The sequence below is a fragment of the Rhamphochromis longiceps genome, linkage group LG6, assembly GCF_057381845.1.
Source record: "Rhamphochromis longiceps isolate RC_006_pf linkage group LG6, R_longiceps_female_GT1.1, whole genome shotgun sequence".
In the NCBI taxonomy this organism is placed as follows: Eukaryota; Metazoa; Chordata; class Actinopteri; order Cichliformes; family Cichlidae; genus Rhamphochromis; species Rhamphochromis longiceps.
Window position 1 is genome coordinate 37,158,574 of NC_140562.1, and position 23,720 is coordinate 37,182,293.

General features: G+C 39.3%; 1 protein-coding gene across 2 annotated transcripts; it reads left to right on the forward strand.

Moving 5' to 3' along the window:
* On the forward strand, positions 1-23,494 carry armh3 (armadillo like helical domain containing 3). 2 transcript variants are annotated; one of them, XM_085410547.1, is made up of 26 exons: positions 1-120; positions 1,328-1,437; positions 1,533-1,589; positions 1,956-2,102; positions 3,001-3,108; positions 3,272-3,364; positions 3,455-3,529; positions 3,638-3,724; positions 4,500-4,556; positions 4,682-4,725; positions 5,236-5,343; positions 7,224-7,299; positions 8,240-8,333; positions 10,049-10,150; positions 10,339-10,397; positions 10,490-10,555; positions 11,870-11,939; positions 12,083-12,143; positions 12,235-12,323; positions 14,378-14,460; positions 14,772-14,898; positions 15,034-15,109; positions 16,987-17,065; positions 21,036-21,152; positions 22,404-22,527; positions 22,607-23,494. In XM_085410547.1, exons 2-25 carry the CDS (start codon positions 1,336-1,338, stop codon positions 22,494-22,496), a joined length of 2,070 nt encoding a protein of 689 aa, XP_085266673.1. In that variant the 5' UTR covers positions 1-120; positions 1,328-1,335; the 3' UTR covers positions 22,497-22,527; positions 22,607-23,494. The 2 variants fall into 2 exon arrangements, with proteins under 2 accessions (XP_085266673.1, XP_085266672.1); XM_085410546.1 differs by having other exon boundaries at positions 22,404-23,494.
* Positions 23,495-23,720: the final 226 nt, after the last annotated feature.

Sequence of the window (23,720 nt, forward strand, 5' to 3'; positions counted from 1 at the left end):
AGATAAGCAGGAGTGTCGACAGCCGTATGCTAGCAGATACTGACTGTATGCTAGCAGATACTGTTGTTACAAGAATTCATGAACTGCAATAGCAGCATAGGTTTTAAAACTTTAATAGAGGTAAGAACAGACGACAGCCACCAATCTAAACAACACAGTAACGTTGCTAATAATCCCTTTCAGATATCAGCTGACAGCCAAATCGTTGTTAATATCTTTGTGTGACAAATATTAAGCTACGTAGCGTTAGCTTCAGCTGGGAGGAATCTGGGCATTTTATTAGATTAACATTTAATGACCTAACCGCTAAAGTGCTTTTCGGATGTCTGCTGGACAACAGTGCATGCTACATGATGTGTTGCCGTTTGTTGTTTACTGCTTGATCCCACCAAGTTAGGTGGCAGTGGTTAGCAAGCTAATGTTAGCTGACAAGCTAGTACTTCAACGTCCAGTTGGCTTAATACTGATCAGTGTGAGCAAATGTCAATATGATATATGATACTCAGATAATCAATTGATGCAAGCCCATAAGATGTTGGCAATGCAAACTGATAATGCACGTTCATTTTAAACGTATTACTCGGTCTGATTATGGGAAAATAACTTCTTAAATAAAAACTGTATACTTACATTCATAACCTGTTCATTATAAAAAGGGTGTGGGACAAAGGCACGAAATCTTGAAAAACAGGTCAGACTATTATCTGTTTCTTATCTTTTCTTTTATTCAAACAATACAGAATATTAATAGCCTTGTTTTTATAATAATCAATTGACGATTGTGGCTCCACAAGCCAGTGCACTCCTAGGGCCAGTCCTAAGTTTGGTCACAGAGGACATCTGGCATAAAATCCTTTACCAAATCAAACATACAGATTTTGAAGGATGAGATTTCCATATTGGATTGGTCGGGGAGTCTGGGTTAACAAGAACTACCTCTGGTGCTGTTGACCAGCAGGGTACAGGTAAAAACTGTGTGCTGGAGAGGGGGGAAGGCATATTCAGTACAGCGAGAAAGAAGGAATGACAGGAGTGTGGAGGTGAGGAATTTAAATGTTGGAACTATGACTGGTAAAGGGAGAGTGCTGGCTGGATACATTGTACAAAGGATGCTGATTATGGACCTACCAGGTGGGGAAAAAGGAAGAACACAGGGACAATTCGTGGATGTAGTGAAGGAGGACATGCAAAGAGTTGGTTTGACGAAGGAAAAAGCTAGGAATACAGAGAGATGGAAGCAGATAATCTGCTCTAAAGGGAGCAGCTGAAAAAAGAAGACAAATACTCATTAAATATATATGTCTTTTAACTGTGGTTATCTTCTCAGACTTAATCATGTCTCAGGTGGAGAAGAAGGCAGGGCTGCTGAGGAGGACGTCATCCTCTAAAAAGCCCTTGAAAGAGAAGGTGGTCCTCATGTATGATGAGATTTTTGCAGTGAGTATCATAGAAAGTCAAACAATGTCGATGTTGAGAGTTTTGAGAAATGCATTATGTTCAAGTGCTAACAATGTCATTTCTGCTTGATTTAGAAAGAAGACCCAGCAAAAAATAACCCTCGTTTCTGGGATGAGCTGTTTCTTATGAAGGTAAGGAGAAAGAAGTGTGCTGCATAACAGGAAATCTCTCACAGTGCACTCTGTGGTTATGTGAAGCTGCAGCAGTGATGTGATGCACATAGTTTAAAGAATGCATACTTTAGAAAAGAGGAAGTACTGATGCTCAAATCAAATACACTGCAACCAAATACTGCAGAGATAAGGACTTTTGAAGATTGCCAGGCAGTATAATTTGCATTTATTGTGATACTTCTCTACTATGAATGGTTAGGCTATTGCTTTTTTAACAGGAGAGTAGTCTGAGATTTTGAAGTGAATCTTTTATATGACTTATGCACCCTTAACGTTTAATTCTCCTTGCCTTTCACTCAACACTTTTATCTTTTTTACCCGCAGGTGAACCTAGAGTACCTGGAGTCAAAGTTGGAGAGTGTGGATGGGGAGGACGTCCAGCGCATTCAAGACAACATCAACTCTCTGTTTCACCACTGCGTTCAGGCTCTGGGAGAGGAGCACCAGATCAAAGTGGTCAATGCCCTGCAGGTAACTGTCACCTGGATTTTCAACTGCGTGCACATTGTGTATATAATCATCACATTAGGAGCAATCTAAGTATGTTGATCAGGCTGTTAGCTTCTTTTGACTGATAAATTATGTTAGCTTGACTCCATATTTTTATTTTATAATATCATTTCACAAAAATGTGGAAATGTGTGTTGTGGTTTTTAAAAAATAAAAAATATTTAGGTTAATGGCATTCTATAATGAGTGTGTTGATATGCATAGAGGTGTTATGATTGCAGTTTATAATAACTACAGTATTAAAGCTTAACCCTGTTAAATAATGAAACATACTAAAACTATTTTTCTCCTTGATGCAGTAACAGCGACAATATCATCCCATGACTGTTGTTGTCTCATGCAGGATTTATGGACCTGCATCAGTATTGCTTTTTAGGTCTTTTTCTATTCAGAGTGAAGTTTAAGTATGCAACCAATGCAGAAGTACCCACCTGCAGTGCCCTTAAAAAAAACAACACAGTGTAGCCTGGTGGCACTGACATTATGTAGCAGTTGAATGCTGATTGGTTGAAAAGCTGGGTTAAACAGAAAAGGGAGCAATAGCAGAGTTCACCATAAACACCATCAAGCATGGAAAAAAAATCCAAAATCAAAACAGCACACTCAAAAAGCCCATAGATCTGTCACAACACAGCAGAGTCATTACCGTGTAGTATGACTTCTGTCTATCAAAACTCAAATATATAGTACATATTTACCTGATGTTCCACACCTTTGAGGCATCTCCCCTTGCTGTAAATCTTCGAAAATCTGCATAACATTTAAAAATTACCAATGCAAAATGATGTGGGGTGCTTTACAGACGTGCCGATTCATGAAACATGTGTTAAGCAGCCCATGTGTCCTCCTTTACTTCCAGACTCTCTGTGCACTTTTCCGAGGGGTCCACCAGAAGAACAAGTCGGCGTCCGGGTTTGATATTATCAACATGCTCATGGGGTTTGATAAGGCTGAGCAAAGGATGAAGGTATGTTAGACTCTAAACCAAAATAGAAAGAAATAGAAAATAGAAATAGAAAGGAAATTGAGTGAAGTCGATTAGTAAATAAAGATGTAAAGGGAAAGATGGGTTGAGTTGTTGCTTTTTTTTTACTCATTCATACACTTCCTTTTGTTTGTGTCTCCTGCAGGACCTGATGGAGAGACTGGACAGCCTTCTCTGTGGAGACAGCTCAGAGAGTCTCAAGAGCCTTTGCCTCAAACTGTTGCTGTGTTTGGTGACGGTGAGATGGAGCATGTATGATAATTATCATTTGATATGCTTGTTCTGCTGTTACACAAAATGTTACAGCTGTTGAAATATTGTGTTACAGGTAACAGACAATATTAGCCAGAACACTATACTAGAATATGTGATGATCAATAGCATCTTTGAAGCCATTCTTCAGGTAAATCATTTGAATAGAAAATATAATTCTGTGATTTTCAGTTATATTTTGAAATTGTCTCTCAGCTCTGGTCTATTCATCTTTGCTCTCTGTTTGTTTCCTGCTCAGATTCTGTCAGATGCATCCAGCAGAGGGCAGCATGGTTATGATGCTGTGGTGCTTCTGGCTCTCCTGGTGAACTATAGAAAATATGAGGTCTGTTTGATGTGCATATGCTGACTTTTGACTGTGCTAGCGTTTCTTCATATAAAGCTTTTTCTACAATAGTCATGAACTCCAGTATAAGACCCATGTGAGACTGAACCGGGTTGTGTATCCAAAAGCAAAGATCAACCTCCTGTTCTCCGACGAATCTCCTTCTGGAAACTGATATGTATCTTCTGCTGTAAAGTCTAAAAATGAGAAGACATGTTAAAGGCAATTATTAGTCTCTAAATACCGCAACAGTAGAGAATAATAGGTAAAAATAACTAAGAGGAAGAAAATAACTCGGGCGTTTTAAATCATGTTTCCAGAATATTAATGGTGCCACACTCTAATTAGTTAAGCCAATGTGGATGAGGGGTAAAACAGTGTCTTCATGCATCATCAGGGTGACTTTACCGGCTGACTGTTTCTATTTGTAGTCTTACTGGGATGCCATCTTGGGTGCATCGGGGACAAAAAGAATAATATTCCAGCATCCATTTTCTGCTCTTGGTATAGAGTTTAAAAACATTATTTTTTGTACCAAAGCCCTTCTTGACGCCATATTTTCACCCTCTAGAAAGAAAAATAACCTTCAAAAAGGATGATGTATTTTTATTTGCATTTCTGAACATTGCATTGCTTAGCCTGACCAGTTAAATGTTGCAGGTTGTTAGTGTATATACTGGGTAGGAGGCTCTTGAGTTAGTAAGTTATAATAAATAAAGAATGGTCTTTCATGGTCTTTAATAATAAAGTATTTACTTTTCCTTTTCTGTTATAGTCTGTGAATCCATACATTGTAAAGCTCTCCATTGTGGATGATGAACCAACACTAGATGTAAGTATGCTGTCACTAGCTGTTGTAATTGCAGAATAATAAATAGCCAGCCTGATGTAGGTGGTCTTTACATCAGACAGATAATCAAAGCTTTCACTGACACCTTGAATGTTTTTCTTTTCCAGGGAATGGGTATGGTTGTCCACCAAGCTCTGACAGAATATAACAGGTGCGATTTAAAACTTCCATCTGTCAAAAAGGTGTTTTTAATGATGCAGTACATAGTGTGCTGAGAGTGTTGGTACCATCAGTTTAGTTTGATGTATCCTGCAAATGTTCTATTTCTATTCTCCTTAAAAGAAAACAGGCCTTCATAGCTTTAGTTATTTATATCTGACAGCTTTCTTTGGGAGTCTGTAATGTTTTTTGGATGAGGAAAGGTTCAGATATTAAAATGCTGTGTGTGAAGGAGGTCTTGTCTGTCTGCGTGCATAGACAGACACATCAAAATGATGGATGGTGGCTCAATGCACTTCATTGTTTTTGTGTATAAACTGATTGCCCGTAGATAATAAACTGCAGAGAGCAAAAGGAGGTGTTAGGTAAATGTGTGTTAGGTTAGGCATGGCTGTTTTTATTGCTCTCTTTTGTGGCTTACCTGCCTTTCATTAATTTGTCATTCACTCCTCTTTTTTTGTTCTTTCTACTTTCTGTCCATCTGGTCTTTTTCTCTTTTTAGGCAGTACAAAGACAAAGAGGAGGAGAACCAGGGTGGCTTCTTCTCTACCCTCACTAGTATGGTGGGCAGCATGTTTATAGCAGATGCTGATGAGAAGCTCTCCGTACAGTAAGTGCAAAGCTGTTTCACTTCCTACATCAGACAGATTCATTGTTCTTTATACTCAAGTTAAAAGTAACAGGACAGAATTAGAGTACGAATGAACAGGTTGGCTGAAATACTATAAACAGAAGGAAGACACTCAGATATTAATAAGTTTAACCCAGTATTTACTGTTATATTTACAATGTGTTACATATAGTTTTTAATATCTTTAAGTCCATTTGTCAGAACCTCAGTTTCATTAATAAAAACAAGATTTATCTGGTAGAATTTTAGATATCTCGCCATGTTGTTTCATCATTTAGATGCATGGACTTGCATGGAATTAAATCACTATTTTTGCCCATCAGTCCACATCCAGTAAGCCATAATAACACAGGAGCATTTGATTGTGGCCTTTGTCTAAACCACTTAGACAAAGGTACTATAATTTTGCTTTTGCTCCATTTGCATCCATTTTTCAGGTGATGAGTAGACCGAGTGCTCCTCTGAAATAGTGCTTGTGTCATCAGATTAGACGATTTGTTTCATTCATTCATTCATTCATTTATTTGTTCATTTTCAGGCACAACAAATACCTATATTGAACATAAAATGCACAAAACAAAAAACAAAAATTGCCTGAAAAAGGAGTGGGACGAAGAAAACTTATTAAATCCCACCCCTATACTCACTCATCAACAAAAAAAACAATAAACTTCCCGCAGCTACGCCCATCATTGCATACAGATGTTTGCTCTTGCTTTGTTGCTCATTTTCAGTTCCATATTAGAACCTTGCAAGACTTAAAGTCTTTGTATTATACTGGACTTTAGTTTAGCATTTCAGTTAATGCTGTCTCTGAAATAAGTTCCATTCCAAGCCATCTTCGTTCTCATTGGATGCCCCTTGCAAACAGAACATTTTTACAACAGGTGGGTGGGGCTTCTGGGCTCGCAGACATAGATGTGTGCTTAAGATGTCCATAGTAGGTATACACGCTCTCTGTGACATCATACCGATCTAAAAGTAGAAAAACATTGTGAAACTGAGTGTTGAGATCAGTCTGATATATATATAGTCAGCTGCTGTATAATTCTCTCAGTCACTTCAGTCTTGCTAGTTTACCACCAAGGCCTAACTCCGTTAGGGTTAGGGGTCGGGGTTTTTCTTACACCTTTTTTACTTTACTATTTAGTTTGAGTTTTGAGTTAATGCTGAACTGAAGGAAAAGTTTTGTTTCAGATTTCTTGCATCTCACAGGTTTTGGGCTGCTGTGCTTGTGGGTTTATAAATCATTTGTACGCTTCTTCTGGTCTATTCCTCACTACAGCTTTACAGCAGATGTTGTAGGAAGTTTATTGGACTTCTTGGCTTGGTATATAATCACTTTTTCACTGTGAGTTATTTAGTCTAGACTGACGGGGAAAAATATATAGCAGTAGACAATATAACTTTTATATGGTATGATGTTTTTGAAGAAAGTAGAAGATAAAAACTGTTGCATTGTTTAGTACAGACAGTTTGGCTCAGGCCAACTAACTTAATATGTTTAAAACTGCAGTCAAATACTTGTGTTCATAATCAGTATACTCACTGTTGTTTTACATGACTAATGTCCCAATTTCTATCAACATAAAAATGGACAATGCATTACGAGGGAATTTGGGAAATGATTTATTATTCTGTTCAAACATTGTGCAGTAGTTAATGACACAGAAAATTAAAAAAGTGACCTGCTGATGCGTGAAGCCGTTGTTAAGAAACTTTGAGCAGCAGAGTGCTTTTCCAGTTGTTCCTTGAGCTTGACTGGATCAAAGGCTGGAACGCTCAGTCCACTATTTTGTAAAATTTGGATATTTATCCAATAAAAAAAGTGTTCTCTCTAACTTAACTTTCATTTCAAGGACAAATGAGGCGATTCTGCTGGCACTCTATGAGGCTGTGCATCTCAACCGCAACTTCATCACTGTCTTGGCACAGGTAACATACAACACTTTTTTGTGTTCTTCTATGCTCACAGCTTTTGGATGTTAGAGGTCAAGTAAAAGTTATTCCACCCCTTAGTTTTTCTGTAATTTTGTGTGTTGATGCCTTTTGGCCTGCACTGTAACTCACAGAAAGTTGGTAAGAAACTACCTTGTCTTCATTTATGATTTAATTTAAAGAGATATTACAGGTGGTCCTCACGCTAAGCAAAGGTCCTCAGGTCCAAAAGTTCCTGAGGTTCTCAGACTGCAATGAGAATTCAGAAAACTTTGAGTTTTATGATTTAATCTTTAGCAAACCTTATCATTTACCTCCTCTCGAGGTTGAAATCTTTTTAATCTTAAATCTTCTGCTACACATGGTATCTGTGAGATGATTTGCCAATAACGACCGATGCGCAGACCAGTGGTTAAGAGTAGAAGCGGAAACAGGCATCACTTTTTATGTATAAGTGGGCACAGGAAAAACTGTTTTATCATGAGGAGACCTTTGAAAGAACCAGGCCCGGGGAAGGACAGCCATGTGTTGTGAGTGAAACAGAAGAGAGAAAAAAAAAGACTATAGAGAGAAAATACTAACTATGGGAGTTAATTACATGCATTTGTCATATATAAAGGCTTCGGAAGTGAAAAGATTGGAGTTGCTTGCAATTTAATGTGTTTTGCTCTTTTAGTATAAATGACTTGATAAGAGTAAAGCGTTTGAGCTAACGACCTAAATAAGGATAAGATGGCAGCCTCAGGACCAGTAAATGAAGAGATTAGGTGAATGATTAGTGCATTGTTCTGTAGATGTTTCACTCTCCTAAACGTAATCTGTCTCTACTACTCTTCTTGTTTTCTCACTGACTCAGCTTTTCTTTACATTATGAGACTCTAGGCAAGGTTAATCACTGTTAATGAGGTGTTTTTATGTGTGTCATGTCTTTCCACAGAGCCATCCCGAGATCGACATTGCCGCCACACCTACCACCACTACTCCAACCACCCCTACGACGCCACTTGGCACAACGCCGCCCTCCCTTGACAGTAAGCCGTACACTTAATATTTTGATTCAGACACGCGTAGACCCAGAAAAGCTTACATGATGTCACGGGCATTAATCATTGGTTTCGGAGGGCAACTCTCACTGGCTTTATATCACTGTTTGGGAGCACATTTTAAAGTTTCTAGAAAGAATATTTGTTGACCGCAGTAGTCAGTCAACAGACCGTTTTAAAGGCGTTGTCTGGAGGTTGAAAATTGATTGAATAGACTCAGTTACAGGATTCGGTTTTTTAACCTAAAAAACTGTAACCTTGTCTTCTTTGATATAACAAAAAATGACCCTTCAAAGCACCTGAATAGGCCGAGAGCACTGCAAAGGTCTCTAAAGCTGTGGAGCGTTAATGGTCTCTGCTTCTTTGCGTCCATTTAATCGTAACTTTTAATATGCATTTTTAAACACTCCCTTTGAATCTGGCAGCTTTTGTTCACGTTTGCTTTTAAACACTCAAAAGCAAAGAGGCAGAAATAAAAAATACAGTTTGTGCTCTTTACCTGATAGAATTGAGTTCCTAATACACACTCGATTTATTACACCTTAATAAGTGAATTATTAATGCTACTTCAGCTGCTTACTAATCTCACTTTGAAAAGGAGTTCATAGCTCCCACTTCAGCTTTTGTGGATGGTGTATGTTGATGCTGGCACATTGAAAAGCAGCTCATTTGGCATACACATGTGCTGTAACTGTTAAAAGGTACATGTTTCTATCTCTGGATAACTTCAAACCCAAGAGCCATTTTCTATATAAAATATTAACCTCCAGCTTCAAATACAAATGAGAGTTTCACATGCAGTGTGCATCATGAAAAGTTGAGAGAGCGTCAGCCCTGAGGTCTTTTGTGTGGAACATACATGTGCCTTGTAATCACATGTCAGGAATATGCATTTCCTTCTACAGTCGAGCCTCACACGATAGATGGTGTGAAATCTTTTTGTTTTTTTTGGTGGTATGCCTGCTGTGTGCTGAGGAAGAAGGAAACACAGGAGGGTTTTGTGGGGTGGAGGGACATGACCAGCTCATCATTTAACCATGAGTCAAGCTGTATGTTTCAGAGAGCAGAGATTTTTAAATGGATGAAAATGCTTGTCTAGACTGCACAGTTAAATACAATAGCTACAGTAATGGCAAAAACACATTACTTTTTGTGCGTGAATGAACACTCCGTTTACCCAAACAAGTTAGCTGCTGTTTTATCCCAAAAGGCTGAGTCTGTTCATCTGGACGTAGCAATTTCAGTGGGAGAAACGTTTTGTCACTCATCCAAGTGATTTCTTCAGTCTCAGCTGACTGCAGGATTCCCCAACCATATAAACAGTACATTTGCACAATGACTGAAACCAACCCACTGAATGAACAGTTGGGCTGTGAGGTCAAACAGCTACGTCCAGATGAACAGAATCAACCTTTTGGGATTAACTTACCTGGATGATTGAGCATGCATCAAGACAGCTGTTGTTTCAGTGTCATGCTGTTGTTAATGGTGGCTTTAAGATGGGCTCAGGTTTCATGGAGAGTCATAATTTAAAGACTGGGACTAACTTCAAAATTTCTTTTTTGCAACTCTTTTGTTTTCTGGATTCAGAGTAAATCTGAAAACAAGGAAATTAGTTTGACTGTGTGTGTGTTTTTTTTTTTTTTTTTTTTACCCTAGTGATGATGTTTATCTGTACTGTCATTTCTACATTTGCATTATAGTGATGAGCAACCCAGAACTGCCTCTGGATCCCAACCTGCAGACCAGCAACCTTCTCATCACCTTCCTCAAGTATGCTTCCATTGTAATGCAGGATACAAAAGGTAACAAAAAGATTTAAATCCTCTTTCTCTTGGTCTCTGCTACTCTACCTTCTTATAATCATTCATTCTGGTAATTTTAATTTCATCTTTGTCCTAAAGTGCCCCCCCCAAATTATTAAACTGTTATAGCTGTCATCATGTTGTGGGTTGTTTATGTTTAGTCCTTTTATCTGTTATTGTTTTCAAAGATGAGCACCGACTCAACAGCGCCAGACTGTGCCTGATTATTCTCACCTGCATAGCCGAGGTATGAGAACCTACCGTCCTGCAACAAATGCCACCGACCACATTCTCCATCAACCTGACCATCTTTGTTTTTAATCCTTCCCTGTACGATAGGACCAGTATGCTGATGCCTTTCTTCATGATGACAATATGAACTTCAGAGTCAGTCTCCATCGAATGGTGAGTTCATGGCCGTGTGAGTGACACTCAGTGAGGATAGAAGTAATTACAAGGTGCGATCCGAAAGTCCAGCCTGTTTCTGTTATGCGTGATTAGCGTACATCATGGTCATTTCCATGAACAGGTGTGAGAAGTAACTTTCCTGAGTCAGGATTTTGTGTGACAGTGCACGGTCAACACTGGGATCTGCGTTAGACAGGTGTGGACATTTGTCATTTGTATGGTCTCTGTGAATAGCCCAGTGTTAATGTAATAAACCTGCACTGTCAGTGGAAGATGTTTCACTCTAAGGGGACACATCAGGTCAGGATGGTGACCCAGGCCGTGATCATCACTCTTTTGATTGTTCCCGGGGGTTGAAAACTGAATTCATTCCCTAGGATCAGACTTTTTACTGCATGTTCTATTATAACATCTTGCAGCACAGATGAATCTAAATGTTACACAGTGGCACAGTGAATTGTACGCTTTAAAAATGTGCGCTGGTTCGTTTCCCCCTACTAAGATATTTTTAACTCCCTACTTGTCTTCCCTCGCCTGATATTACTCCATCTGATTGCTTCCTCTTGTGCATCAAAGATAGTTAGATAGAAAGATAGGAGCATTTCAAGTGTGGACACTGGGTGTGGTATATGGTGTCTGCAGTTGGTTGGAGGTATCAACTGTTTTAGTTTTGTCAACTGAAACATATAATCAGCTCTTGAGTGAATCTCGTTCTGTAGCTAAACTCAGACTCCATCATTTTGGACTTCAGCTGGCGGCTGTAGACCTTGTTCTTCTCTGCAGCCTCTGTGAGCTCAGAATAGCAGTGCATGGAAAAATTGCCCACTGCTACAGATTCTGGTTAGTGTGGCCCTCTTGCTCACTGATCTCCAGACCAGAAGGAGGACTGCTGACAGTTCAAAACAGTAGAATTGGAGTACCTCCCACAAATCCTCTTTGTGAAAACAGCTAAATGAAATTGACATATAGCACAAAAGCAACCTGGCCAGTGAGATATCTGGCAAAACATGAGATAGGCAGTGACTGAACTCCGACACTAAGATGGAAGGAATAGAGTTGCAAATAAAGTTACTCTCTTAAAAGTTGTACTTTGAAGGATTACATACCCGTGCAGATGCTGTCAGTTTCTGACTGTGACTGTTATTTAGTGTCTGCTGATTATCTGTTCTGTGTCACTTAACAATAAATAACATACAGCTGTAAAAACTGTTTCCAAAACTGCAAAGTAGGCTTGTCTTGTACAGTTGTAATTATTAAAATTACAGAGTATCTGTGCATATTAACATATTTTTCTATTTCTATATTTTTCAGCCTATGAGGCACAGGAAAAAAGCAGTGGACAAGAACATCCCGTCACGGCCGCTGGTGTGCGCTGTTCTAGGTAAGAAGAGTGTTTTAACACTTGTTTACTATGGATTCAAATCAGCAATGATATCTGTTAGCTGTAAGGCCTAACTTCTGAGTTTTAAACCTCATTATTATGCAATCAAAGGTCATGCATTTTAACAGTTATCTTTTGTGCAGATCTGATGGTGGAGTTTATTGTTACTCACATGATGAAGGATTTCCCCATGGATTTATACCTGTGAGAACACATTAAATTACACATATATCATTATGACTCATCCATCATCAAATCGATTCAATCAGAGTTTCTTGTCTTATTTCCTGTGCAGGCGCTGTGTGCAGATCATCCACAAACTCCTTTGTTACCAAAAGAAATGTAGAATCAGATTACACTACACCTGGAGAGAGCTTTGGTCAGGTAATGATACCTCATCTTCTCGCTTATGTACTGTTTGTCAGAAAAAAAGCCCCATTCAGATAGGATTTATTTCTCAGGGTGAAATAAGGTGAATTTAATGAAATGCCTGCTGTTTTTTTATATATCACAGGTTATCTCATAATTTAAATCCCAGTGTCCTTGTATTTTAGAGTCAATCTCAGCTTTTCCATTTTCATCCCAGTTTTTGTGAATTAGTGAGCTGATAATACCATTTAGCTCAAAGCACAGTCCCTCAAAGCTCTGAAGAACAATTTCCAATTTATGACCTTTTCACAGAAATAAGTAGATACGTTTTAGATAGTAGATAAGTACACCCTTACTGCTTTTAGAGTTTAGAAGGTAAGTAGCACCCAGGTGCTGCTAATCAAATGCACTTGATTGTTGATCATTTGCAAGCATGACCACCTCTATAACAGCAGAAGTTTGAGGTATTTGCTTGCATGGCGCATTCAGGTGTGTTAACACAATACCGCAGTCTTTCCACGAATGAACGTTCAAGTAGATTTAACCCAAGATCATCTGAGACTCTACACGCCTCAGCATGTAGCATGTTAATGTTCATGACAGTGCAGCTGGAAAAAACTGTGCAAATATGGATTATTCAGAGGGATTGCCAGGAGAAATGGTGACGTGGCGTCTGTTGGATCTGAACAAAGATTTTAAGACTTCTGGAACAATGTTCTTTGGAGAGAACAGATTAAAGTGGGGATGTTTGGTCGTAATTCGCAACACCACAGCATGTCAGCACAAATACCTCATACCAACTGTCAGCATGGTGGTGGAGGGATGATGATATTGGTTTGTTTTGCAGGGACAGGACCTGGGCACCTTGCGGTTGTTGAGTAACCATAAACTCCTTTGTATAAAACAGTATTCATACTCTAGAGTCAAATGTAGGGACTTCTGCCCAACAGTTAAACATTTTGGTTCATGAAACGGGACAATGATCTCAAGCAAGGAGCAAATCTACAACAGAATGGCTTAAAAAAGAAGAGTCAAGGCAGTGCAGTTGCAGTGACTCATTCAAAGTCCAGACTTCAACACAACTGAAATACTGTGGTGGGAGCTTAAGAGAACTGTGCATAAACAAATGCCCACAAACCTCACTGAACCAAACCAAGTTTGCAAAGAAGAGTGGGCCAAAATTGCTCCACAGTGATTTGAGAGATGGATAAAGTCAAACTGAAAATGAATTTGAAGTTAAATTTGAAGTTATTGCAGCTTAAGGTGGGTTTACAAGCTATTGAATCATTGGGTGTATTTACTTAGAGTCCTGTGAAAAGTTCTTTTTCACATGACTGTTGATGTATATACCAGAAAATAAGTAAATGCTCAACAGGTTACTTTTAACCTAGGTTTAAATGACCTGAGAGACAACATATGACTAATTTAAAATGTTTGATTTGCTAAATATATATCACCTCATGAGCTGAGCAAATAGTTCCTGCTTTTGCAAAACAAACACAATTTTCTTCTAAAGTGTTGTTTTGTAAATGTACTGCATCACTGAAACCAGATAATGAGTCTCTAAAGAAAGCACAATCCATCCTCGTGGCCTTGTTTTCAGCCTGGTCAACAAACAATAGGATAACATTTCAGCTTGTAATGGCCTCATCGCGCTGTGTCTCATTAGAATACAGATTCCTCTAATCAGACCAATAATCAGCTTAATTCCCTGAATAACCCCGACTCTCTTTTCCTGGTGGAGATAATAGCGTACCATGAAATGACACTGGAGAGAAAAATGAATTCGATTGTTTGTCTTCTTTTAGCATGTTGCTGTGCCAACTCGTGTTGGAGCTTTTTTTGTGCGTGCACATTTTGGTTCTTCTCGTGGGATTGTTTGCCTCAATAAAAGCCCGTGAAGAGGCTAGATTTGGTGTTGAAAGACCCCCCCTCCTGTGATTCCATTATCTACTTTAATAAAGCTGCACACTAAGGAAAGCAGTCTGCTGCCATATGCCTGTGCTGCTAGACGATTAGCAACACTCCTCTGTATTTCATTAATGCAAGCATGTCTCCCTCTGCATTAGCTCTCATCAACCTGCTGAAGTTCCTGCTGTCAAATGAGACCACACTGCTGGCCAAGCACAACATCTTTCATCTGGCCTTGCTGGTGAGAATCATACACTGTTAAAAAAAAAAACACATGGAGGCACAGGACCAGACCACAAACCACAGTGAGGATTGGTTTAATAGAGATGCTGTATGTGTGAGAGTTAGTAAGAAGACAGATTCTAGTAGTGGCGCTTCAACCACGAATCTAAACAAATTTTATGTTTGTCCAAGGAGATTAAAAGCACCAAACGGATGTGGTGTAAATGTAATTTTCCTTTATAAATCCTCTTTTTGGTTTATTTTTCTCTTGTTGGGTACTTTCTATAAATGTAATGCTCAGCTAATCCTAGTGTGTGTCACTTTATCCAGGTAGTAAACCTGTTCAACATGTTCATAACTTACGGCGACACATTCCTGCCCACCTCCAACAGCTACGACGAGCTGTACTACGAAATCGTACGAATGCATCAGGTCTTCGACAACCTCTACTGCATGGGTATGTAACTTCATGCTTGAGTTTTTAATTTATTTCTTTTAAAGCATTCCTGAACTATTTAATACGCACAGCCATCTTTATACAGCCTTAATCCTAAAAAGGATTTTTGTGTATTTCTGTCATTCTGCTTTCCAGTTTTGAGAGTTTCAACTAACACAGGCCAGTGGAAGGAGGCAGCCAGTAAAGTCACACATGCCCTTGTCAATGTTCGGTAATCACACAGCCACACACCCGCACTCACACTCTTTACTCTGATTTCTGTATCCTAAGAAGGAGAAATGAGTCATACTGGATTGAAGGGAGCTGAAAGTGAGCGAAGTCTTCAGAGCCGTAATTTGGGTTCTCTACCATCTGACTTTTTTTAGTCCCCTAGGCCCCTCTATTTTATAAATTTTTAAGCTTTTATCTCCTTCACCCCAACCTCACACAGATATTGTACTTGGTCTCTTCCTCAAATCTTTTCCCTGTAATCTCCCTTTCCTCCTCCATCTTCTCTGGGGAGATGATCCTCTGAGGTCACCCTGGCTCGAAGGCCCCAGAGGGCAGCCGTATGAACAGGATAGTCCTAGAGGATTTAGCAAATGCAGTGGGCTCCTGATAGAACAGCATCCCTGTGTAAAAAGGCAATCAGAAGAGCTGAAGTGAAGGCTGGGAGTATAACAGGAGTAAATGTTGAAAGAATGGATGAATAAATACACGAAGACAGAATTCTAAAGATTCACAGAAGATGGTCTTATAATGAACTTAAATGAAAGGACCAAACCCATTTTACTCAGTTTGTTTTTTCCACTATAGGCTGGCTTCCCATACATAAATGACAGCAGAATTACCACTGCCGAGAATCCTCTGCATGTTTGTCACTATAATCTGTTTGATATATGACGCAGCCAAAGCCAGTACAAAATAAGCCATTCAATCTCTCAGCTGTGCTTAGTGCATCAACTCATACTTGAGCTTTAAAGCAGTTTATTTCTCGGAAATAAATGCTAATGATGGAGAAGATTGCCTCTGAATTTAGATTTGATTCCCTGGTGTATCCAAACAATATAAAGGAGACAGTGACATGTATCAGAGGTGACTTTTCTGTTAACAGACACGTTTTGTCAAAAAATACAAATTTCAGATATTTAAACCTTTAATATAATTTAATTATCAATTATTATTTGAACCTAAATAAGATGTTGTTCCACATATCATAGCCAAATGTATTTGGACATCCTTGCTTTCAGCAGATTTCAGACAACTTGTCAAGGATATCAGGTTTGATCCTTGTAGCCTATATGCCGATTATATCTATTGAACTGGGGCCAAGAGGCACAGCTGTTCTTCCTCTGCTATGTATTTCCATTCTGAGCTGCCCTTGATAAAATCTGGAGGATGCATCACACAAACATGCTTTTCTTGACATAACTCAGATAGACTGTGGCAGGAGTTACCTCTTAAATCATCCAAAACATTTTGTTTTCTCCCATCTTTGAACCTCTTTTGCATTGGTCATTTTTAATCTGGGACAACATCGGACGGGTTGCAGTGTGGCCAGTGTCATAGTACATTTAGACTGGCACTGTTTCTTTGTTTTGGGTCACGACTCTGTTTCAACTTTTTGTACTATTAGTTTAGAAAGATTCTTCCACATTAAACCATCTAATTTATTTTTCCCCATGTCCCAGACAGTGGAACAAGTGTGGAATATTTGTTTGATTGTAGCTCATAATTGCTGCCTGCTGTGCTAGTCCTGCCTCTTTAGTCCTTCAGCTCTGGATCTCCACCTGGCACTCAAGCTCACAGCTGCTGTAGCAGGTGGAGAACTGGTTTATGTGGCGCTACACAGAACTCGCCAAGGCTTCAGACAAGGGCTAAGATCAGCAGCTGCAGTGCATGATGATGAAGTTGGAGTTAATCTGCAGGATAAGAAACTTGCTATAGAGCAGCTCAGTTATGTACTGTAACAAAGTATTAGGTGGATAAAACAGTTAGAGACAGAAGTTGAATTATTAAGTCATTCAACAAACATACACATACATGCGCATGGATATCCCCTTTATCTCCCATTTCTTATTTAAAAAGTTTTTTGCGTTTTTCTTCCAGGGCCATAATCAACCACTTCAACCCCAAGATTGAGTCATACGCTGCAGTGAACCACATATCTCAGCTGTCAGAAGAGCAGGTAAACACTTTGCCTGACTAAAAGTTGCATGTGAATAAAAATGAACTTCCATATCGTCTCGGGGCCATTTGGGCTGAACTCCAGTGACATGTCACTCTTGTTCTTTCAGAAGAAAATCTTCTGAATTTCTCAGTAAACAATGAACTAGGCTGAAGTGTTTGAGGAAAAGCTCACTGAGTTTTGTTTTGGGGGGAAAAAAGCCTATTCATCAAGACGTAGTTACAGCAGTGTGGCAGAAATGAATGACTCAAACATTGGTTATGGTGATGAGACGCACAGAAAAGCAGTTGTTATCACACACATCGCTGAGCTTCAGACTCATCATGGCAGATTCAGGGAAACATTACACTGAAAGGCAGGCTTGAGTTATTCTCATTTGAGATTTTATTGTACATAAAATACAGCAAATGTTGCCATTTCTCTGGTGTCTGCAGCTGCTCTTGTAGAAATAATGACAATTTTTCCACATAGTTTGCAAACACAAACAGAGTGTGGATCGAGTCATTAAGCAGAAGCGCTGGGCGACTTTTGAAACAGTAATTTTTGGAAATACGTGAGCCGGGACTGGAAGGAGGCTGAACTGATATGAGCTCTATAAGTTCCATTTAAGACTCGTGTGAAGTCTTTCGCGATGGAAAACAGCAGTTTTGTACTTGATAAGAACTGATGGATTTGGTCATTATTCTCTCCAATTACCTCTCTGCTTTTATCTACTAGATTTATTCACAACAAAGAGGAAAGCCAGAAGGTAACTCAGGTGTCAATGAGCTGCGGCTGGTTTTATGTTATTTTTCACCTTTGGTATTAACAGCCTTTTCGTTAGATGCAAGGGTTGAACAGCAAAGATTGGGTTGAAGCTGCGGTTGCCTAGGGCTGTTCGATATAACGAGATAACGATATAAAAACTATCGTTTCATTTTACGCTATCGTTTGTTTCGTGGTGTCGCAAAATAAACTGTTTACGGTAATATTTTTTCATCGTTTTGATGGTCACTGTAGTGGCTATATTAATTTCTTAAAGTTCTCTCTTTCTTTTATATTTAATATAACCACACTACAGACGGACAAGCACCTGTTTTTATGCTTTGTCGTTAGCAACAACGACGGTAACACCATCGCGTGTCCGCTTGTTTATGTTCCACATAAACCTTTCAAAATAAAGCTCAAGATCCTGTTGAGACTTTTCAAAATAAACTGAATCACGTGAAAGAGCAGATTATTTACGGATTAGAAGTAAAAAGGAGCCGCCAGGTGCTAAAAAATAAACCTTAGACTCAAGCGTTAGAACAGGCTTTTCCCCGCAGCACGCCGTGTAATAAATACTCACAAAGAAAACGGCGGCTGTTACAACTTATGTCTAAAAATGTGTAGTTTCATGCATCGGTTAAAACACTCGACTCCAGCTACATGACGCGCAGCTGGAAACACTTCCCGCAAGTCGAGCTGGCCGAGATTCACAGAATTTACAGAAAATGTTACATTTTTGTGATTTATATCGTTATCGGACGATAGAATTCTTATATCGGGATATGAGATTTTGGTCATATCACACAGCCCTACGGTTGCCTTTCTTAAAGTCCATAAAATAGGCATTTCAGATCAGTGATTCTCAGCTGACCATAGGTGTGGATGTGATTGTGTTTGGTTGTCTGTCTGTATTTGTTAGCTCTGTAGTGGACTGTCGACCTGAAAAGTCAGTTGATTGTTTTTAAGAGCTGACAATTTCCAGCTGTCCACTACGGTTAAATTGATACAGATAGAGGAAAGCTGGAAATGTTTAAAAATGATTTTCTTTAGAGTAACGCTGGAAAAAACCCCTTTTACTTGTCTTCTCCTAATTTTAGGCTTTAACTGCTTTTGTACACATGTGGCTGGCTTGGCTTAAGCACAACACATCACGTCTCAGCTGTCCAAAACACGTTTCTGCGTTGTAAATGAATGAACTGCAGAGCAGTGTGAACACATGAACACGCGCTGACAGTGAGAGGCTGAAGATGCCAAGACCTGTCCAAACCTTCTGACTCAGCTTTGTCATAACGACATTGTGCAGACCTCTGCAGGATACTGTTTAAAACATTATAAAAGGCCATTAATATAATTTTATGTGTTTTTATGTTTTAAGATTAATGCCCATTGTGCTTTCTCTGCACAAAGTAATTACAATTTGTAACTCAAATCTGGAGGAAAGAACATGGTCACTATTGGGATTAATATTTCGGTTAGTGTGTTTATGCCGGCTGAATAATTACTCTGGTTGTAAATTACAAGATCAGCCACAGCCAGGGCAGCATTTCAGTAGCTGTATGCAGCCGGTGACTCACATATATGCAGCAGAACAGAGATAAAGAAAGCAGGAACACATGACATCTATAGAGTCAGCTCTTTACTTTTCTCTTGTCTGCTTCTGTCCCTTGCTCTTTGTTTTTCAGTGAACTGAAAGAAACTTTGAATTTTGATCCCTCAGTCTTTTGGCATACTGTCCTAAACACACATACACACACACCAACACACACAAACCCCCTGCTCTCCAGCCCTCTGGAGCGACTTCACTCTCTACAGTGACACCAGAAGACGGATGGCCTCCAGAGACACGCAGCATTGAAACAAGCTGCTGTACGCTCTGTTCCTCACACAAAGTACGAAACTGGACTACAATACTAGAGTTAAAACACATTAAAAACCTGCTTTTTAGTCCATGCATCAAGATAAAGACAGTGACAACTGCGTGCACACAATCGTATCTGCTAGACACTGAAACAGTTGCACAAGCAACAACCCCTTCTAACAACCTCATACACTTTCCTTTAATTCCCCCTTTTTCCTTTACTTTATATCAACATTTTTGCTTCTGAACAGTTTGTTATATCTTTTGGTTTTTTTCTTCTTTACTTTTTCTTTTTGCATTAGTTTGGTTGACTATTCAAACCTACCACCGCTTTTTCATACAGAGAGGAGGGAGATGGAGAGGGAGGGAGCGAGAGAGAGATATGGGTATGAATTTTTCATCAGTGTACCACCAGAGGTTGAAGTAAAAACAACAGCACTTTTTATTCACAAGCAGAGTCGTAGATTTATTAGAGAACGCTCTTCAGGTCTCAGCCTTTAATAAGTCTAAAAATGTTGATTCAGCTGGATAGTAAATAAGCTGCCATGGCTAAAAGAGAATTATGTTATGTATAAATGAAATAAGACCTAAATGTAAGTTAACATATGGGTGTTTAATGTATGAGTGTTCATGTTTGTGGAGCCTTTCTGAGAAGCATGACAAAGTGCAGCTCATGTTCTTTGCTGTGAATTTTTCATGCCGTGTGGAGTCTTTCTGGAGCATTAATAAAAAAAAAATGAAAAAGGTCTGCTTAGTGGCTATTTCACAGCTGAAAGGTGTGGAGAATCTCTGTATAATTACCTCTGATTTTAGCCAGTCTTCTTATCTCAGCTGGACATTAGCTGAGGCAACTCTTTCCTCTGCATACGTAACCACAGTTTATACACACTAGTGACGATTCTGCATTATTCGTAGCCTGAAACTTTCATTGTGAAAATGCTTTTAATCCGTGAGTCTTAACAGTCCGCTCAACAACAAAGTAATTAAGCAGCTGCAGTTGAATAAGCCTGTTAGTCCCAACTGAAGGCGCGGACAGCACTGAGAAAGTGGGACAGAAGAAATAAAACTTAAATTAAGTGAAATCCGTCAATAAAACCTCATTTTTCTAAATGACACGTGAAACGGTTCATTACAGTGAGGCACATTATCGCTGGAAAAAGTCGGAGAGGAACCAAATGTTACGTTGCAACTCTGAAACACTACTTGATCCCTCATAAATAAAAGTGTGGGAATAAAGTATTTAACACTAATTAATTTTTGACTGCTCTGTAACCATTCCCAGTGTTCGCTGTACAATGCAAAAACCAGTTGAGAGAATCACATGAGACTTAATTTCATTTTGTGTTTGTCTGATCTTTTTGTAAGGTGTTGGAGGTGGTACGGTCCAACTATGACACACTGACCCTCAAACTGCAGGATGGCCTGGACCAGTTTGAGAGATACTCTGAGCAGCCCAAAGAGGCTGCTTTCTTCAAGGAGCTGGTAAGAGAGAGGGAGGGTGGTTTGTTTTGAGTGTTCAGGGTTTTATACACTCCATTTGAACTCTTTCTCAAGTGCATCCAGTCTAATGTTTGACTCAAGCAGCGTTTCACTCAGAATGATCAAAAATCTGTCTCTCAGGAGTGTTAGAAACATTTTCTCAGATTTTACTGTGTTTTTTTTAAGGAAGACCATTACTTGCCAGCTTGTTTCATTATAAAATTAATGGAGAAAGTACAAGACACGAGGCAGAAGTAGCAGAAAAGGTGCACTTTGACACAACAGCTAGAAGGTAGAGGGTGATTGCTCAGCGCACTATTAGTGAGGTTTTAATTTCTGTTTTTTAGACAAGAGGCAATTATAAAGTTTCAGGACTCCCATCAAAAAATTAAGCATCTTGCCTGATGTAAACAGGGCCAATCTCCTCTTCAAGGTATCTTCTTGCATACCTTTTGACCACTTCCAGTACAGTTATTATATTGCTCTGTGAATGCCTCATTCTGTGCTCTTGCGAGCCTCTGCGACACACACACTGGATCTAATTTCATTTTGGGGAAATACCAAAAGGAGGCTAAGCGATCTGCGTGCACTGAATGTCGTCCCTCAGATTCCTCAGGATGTTGCAGTATAATTTAACATTGTTAGTGCTACCTTGCTGATCAGATTCACGGTGCACAGCTTGTGCATGCTAAAGGGAAAACAAACATACTACAGCTCCTGCTTCACCTCGCCCAGTGCACCGCTTCTGGGATTGGAAACTGTGAAGCCTTCAGAGGACTGCAGTTCTGATAATCCTCCATGTTAGACTTGGGTGGAAAGAAAAGTTTATGCCTGTTTTGTGCAGCAGTTGAGGTCTGTGTGAAAATATCTGGCAAATGCAGGTGGTCAGAACACACCTTCCATGGAGTGGTACCAAAATCCTCCCAATTATTGAAGATAGTTAGTGGGGTTAGGTTAATTGGTGAATCTAAATTGCACAGTACATAAGTGTGTTAGACTGGTGTAGCCTGCCTCTCACCCTATCGTAGCTGGGATAGGCTCCAACCTCACGCAGCCCTGAATTGGATAAGTGGAAGAAAATGAATGGATGATGTATTTATTGTCAGTGCCATAAATTAATTTGTCGCTGTCGTTAACGTGTTGAAACCTCAGCAGGAAATCACAGAGGCATAGCTGATGAAGAGAGGTTGTTGTGAGTGGAGTGAGATGTTTTACACAAACATAAAGCCTTGTAATAAATGTGCGTGTCCCCAGGTGCGCTCCATCAGCCTGAATGTGAGGAAGAACGTCTCCCTGAACACGCTGAGTCAGGACGTCCTGCTCAAAGAGTTCTCCACCATCTCCTGAGAAACACCCACACTCCCTTCAACACGGATGTGTAAATATAGTTTAACACATGCAACAGAAACGATAACAATCCTGGATGGTTCTTTCCATAAATCATTTCTCATCTTCAGTGTCCTGTGAACTGGATCGGGGGATCCTGCAGAGACACTTAAAGGCTGGATGCACCTTAAGGACAGGCCTGAAAACTCTCCAGACTTTGCTCCTTGTGCTTGTTCATGTTCATGCTGATTTGAAGAAGTGCCCATATTGCACTGGTCCCTCACGTGCAATCAGCAGTATTGGCTGGACTGTTAACTGACACTTAAAAGTTTTGATTATGGTAGTAAAACAAAGTATTTCAGTCCTCTGGTGTCTAATCACATTTTCTGAATCATCTGTTTAGCAGTTTGTCCTTCACGACATTAGTGATGGTGATGCTGAGCCGTTTTGAGTTTGGTGAATCTTACTGTACTCTTGAATTAGAGCATTAGCCTTTTCTTTTCCGATCAGTGCTCGTTGCGCGAGTATTAAATTCATTCTCTACATGTTCAAGATTGAATTTGAGTATTTTTATGTACTTACTTGCTGAGGGGATAGAGCAAGCTGAGGATGCTTTGAAGTGACGGAAAGCTTTTTATTTTTGTTTTTGATGAGAGCCAATACTAACACTCACTACTGTTACTCACGTCTCCATTATTTTAACAAATGACCTGAATGTGTTTGACGTGAGCTGTTATCATTTAGAAGAAAAACTGTTTATTAATGAAACAAAATGAGCTGTAATGTCATCATGGCTGTTGTGTCTCTGGCACACACAAGGTCTTTAGTGAGAATAGTCTCATGCGTATGCGCTCTTGAACTCACTTTTCTTCTTTCAGAACAGTTGAACTTATATTTTTGAAAGTTGATCTGAATTATGCAATTTCTTTACCTGAAAGGTCTTCTTTCTTTCCTTCACCTCTAACCTCTGTTGGTATATTTATGTTTCTTTTTTAAATAAAGATTGGTTTCCTACTATATCAGTGATTCCTCTTGACTGTTTTCACACATCGTTGAGGATCTGTGACGTTGGTCGCATTGCCGAAGTGCTAACTGATGAAAGAAACATTGAATTGTAGGGGACAGAATTCATGTCACCTGCAAGAAATATGAAATGTGAATGATTAAAAAAAAAGAAACCAGGAAAAATTAATGGTTCTTTCAGAGTATTTGATATATTTACTGCACTCTGCTGGGACAAACTAG

Excerpts from the sequence above, each read along its gene's own strand:
- armh3 (XM_085410546.1), top strand. The coding sequence starts at position 1,336 with ATGTCTCAGGTGGAGAAGAAGGCAGGGCTGCTGAGGAGGACGTCATCC. Across the intron at positions 3,365-3,454 it reads TGTTGCTGTGTTTGGTGACG|GTAACAGACAATATTAGCCA; the intron begins GTGAGATGGAGC and ends ATTGTGTTACAG. Across the intron at positions 10,398-10,489 it reads TTCTCACCTGCATAGCCGAG|GACCAGTATGCTGATGCCTT; the intron begins GTATGAGAACCT and ends CCTGTACGATAG.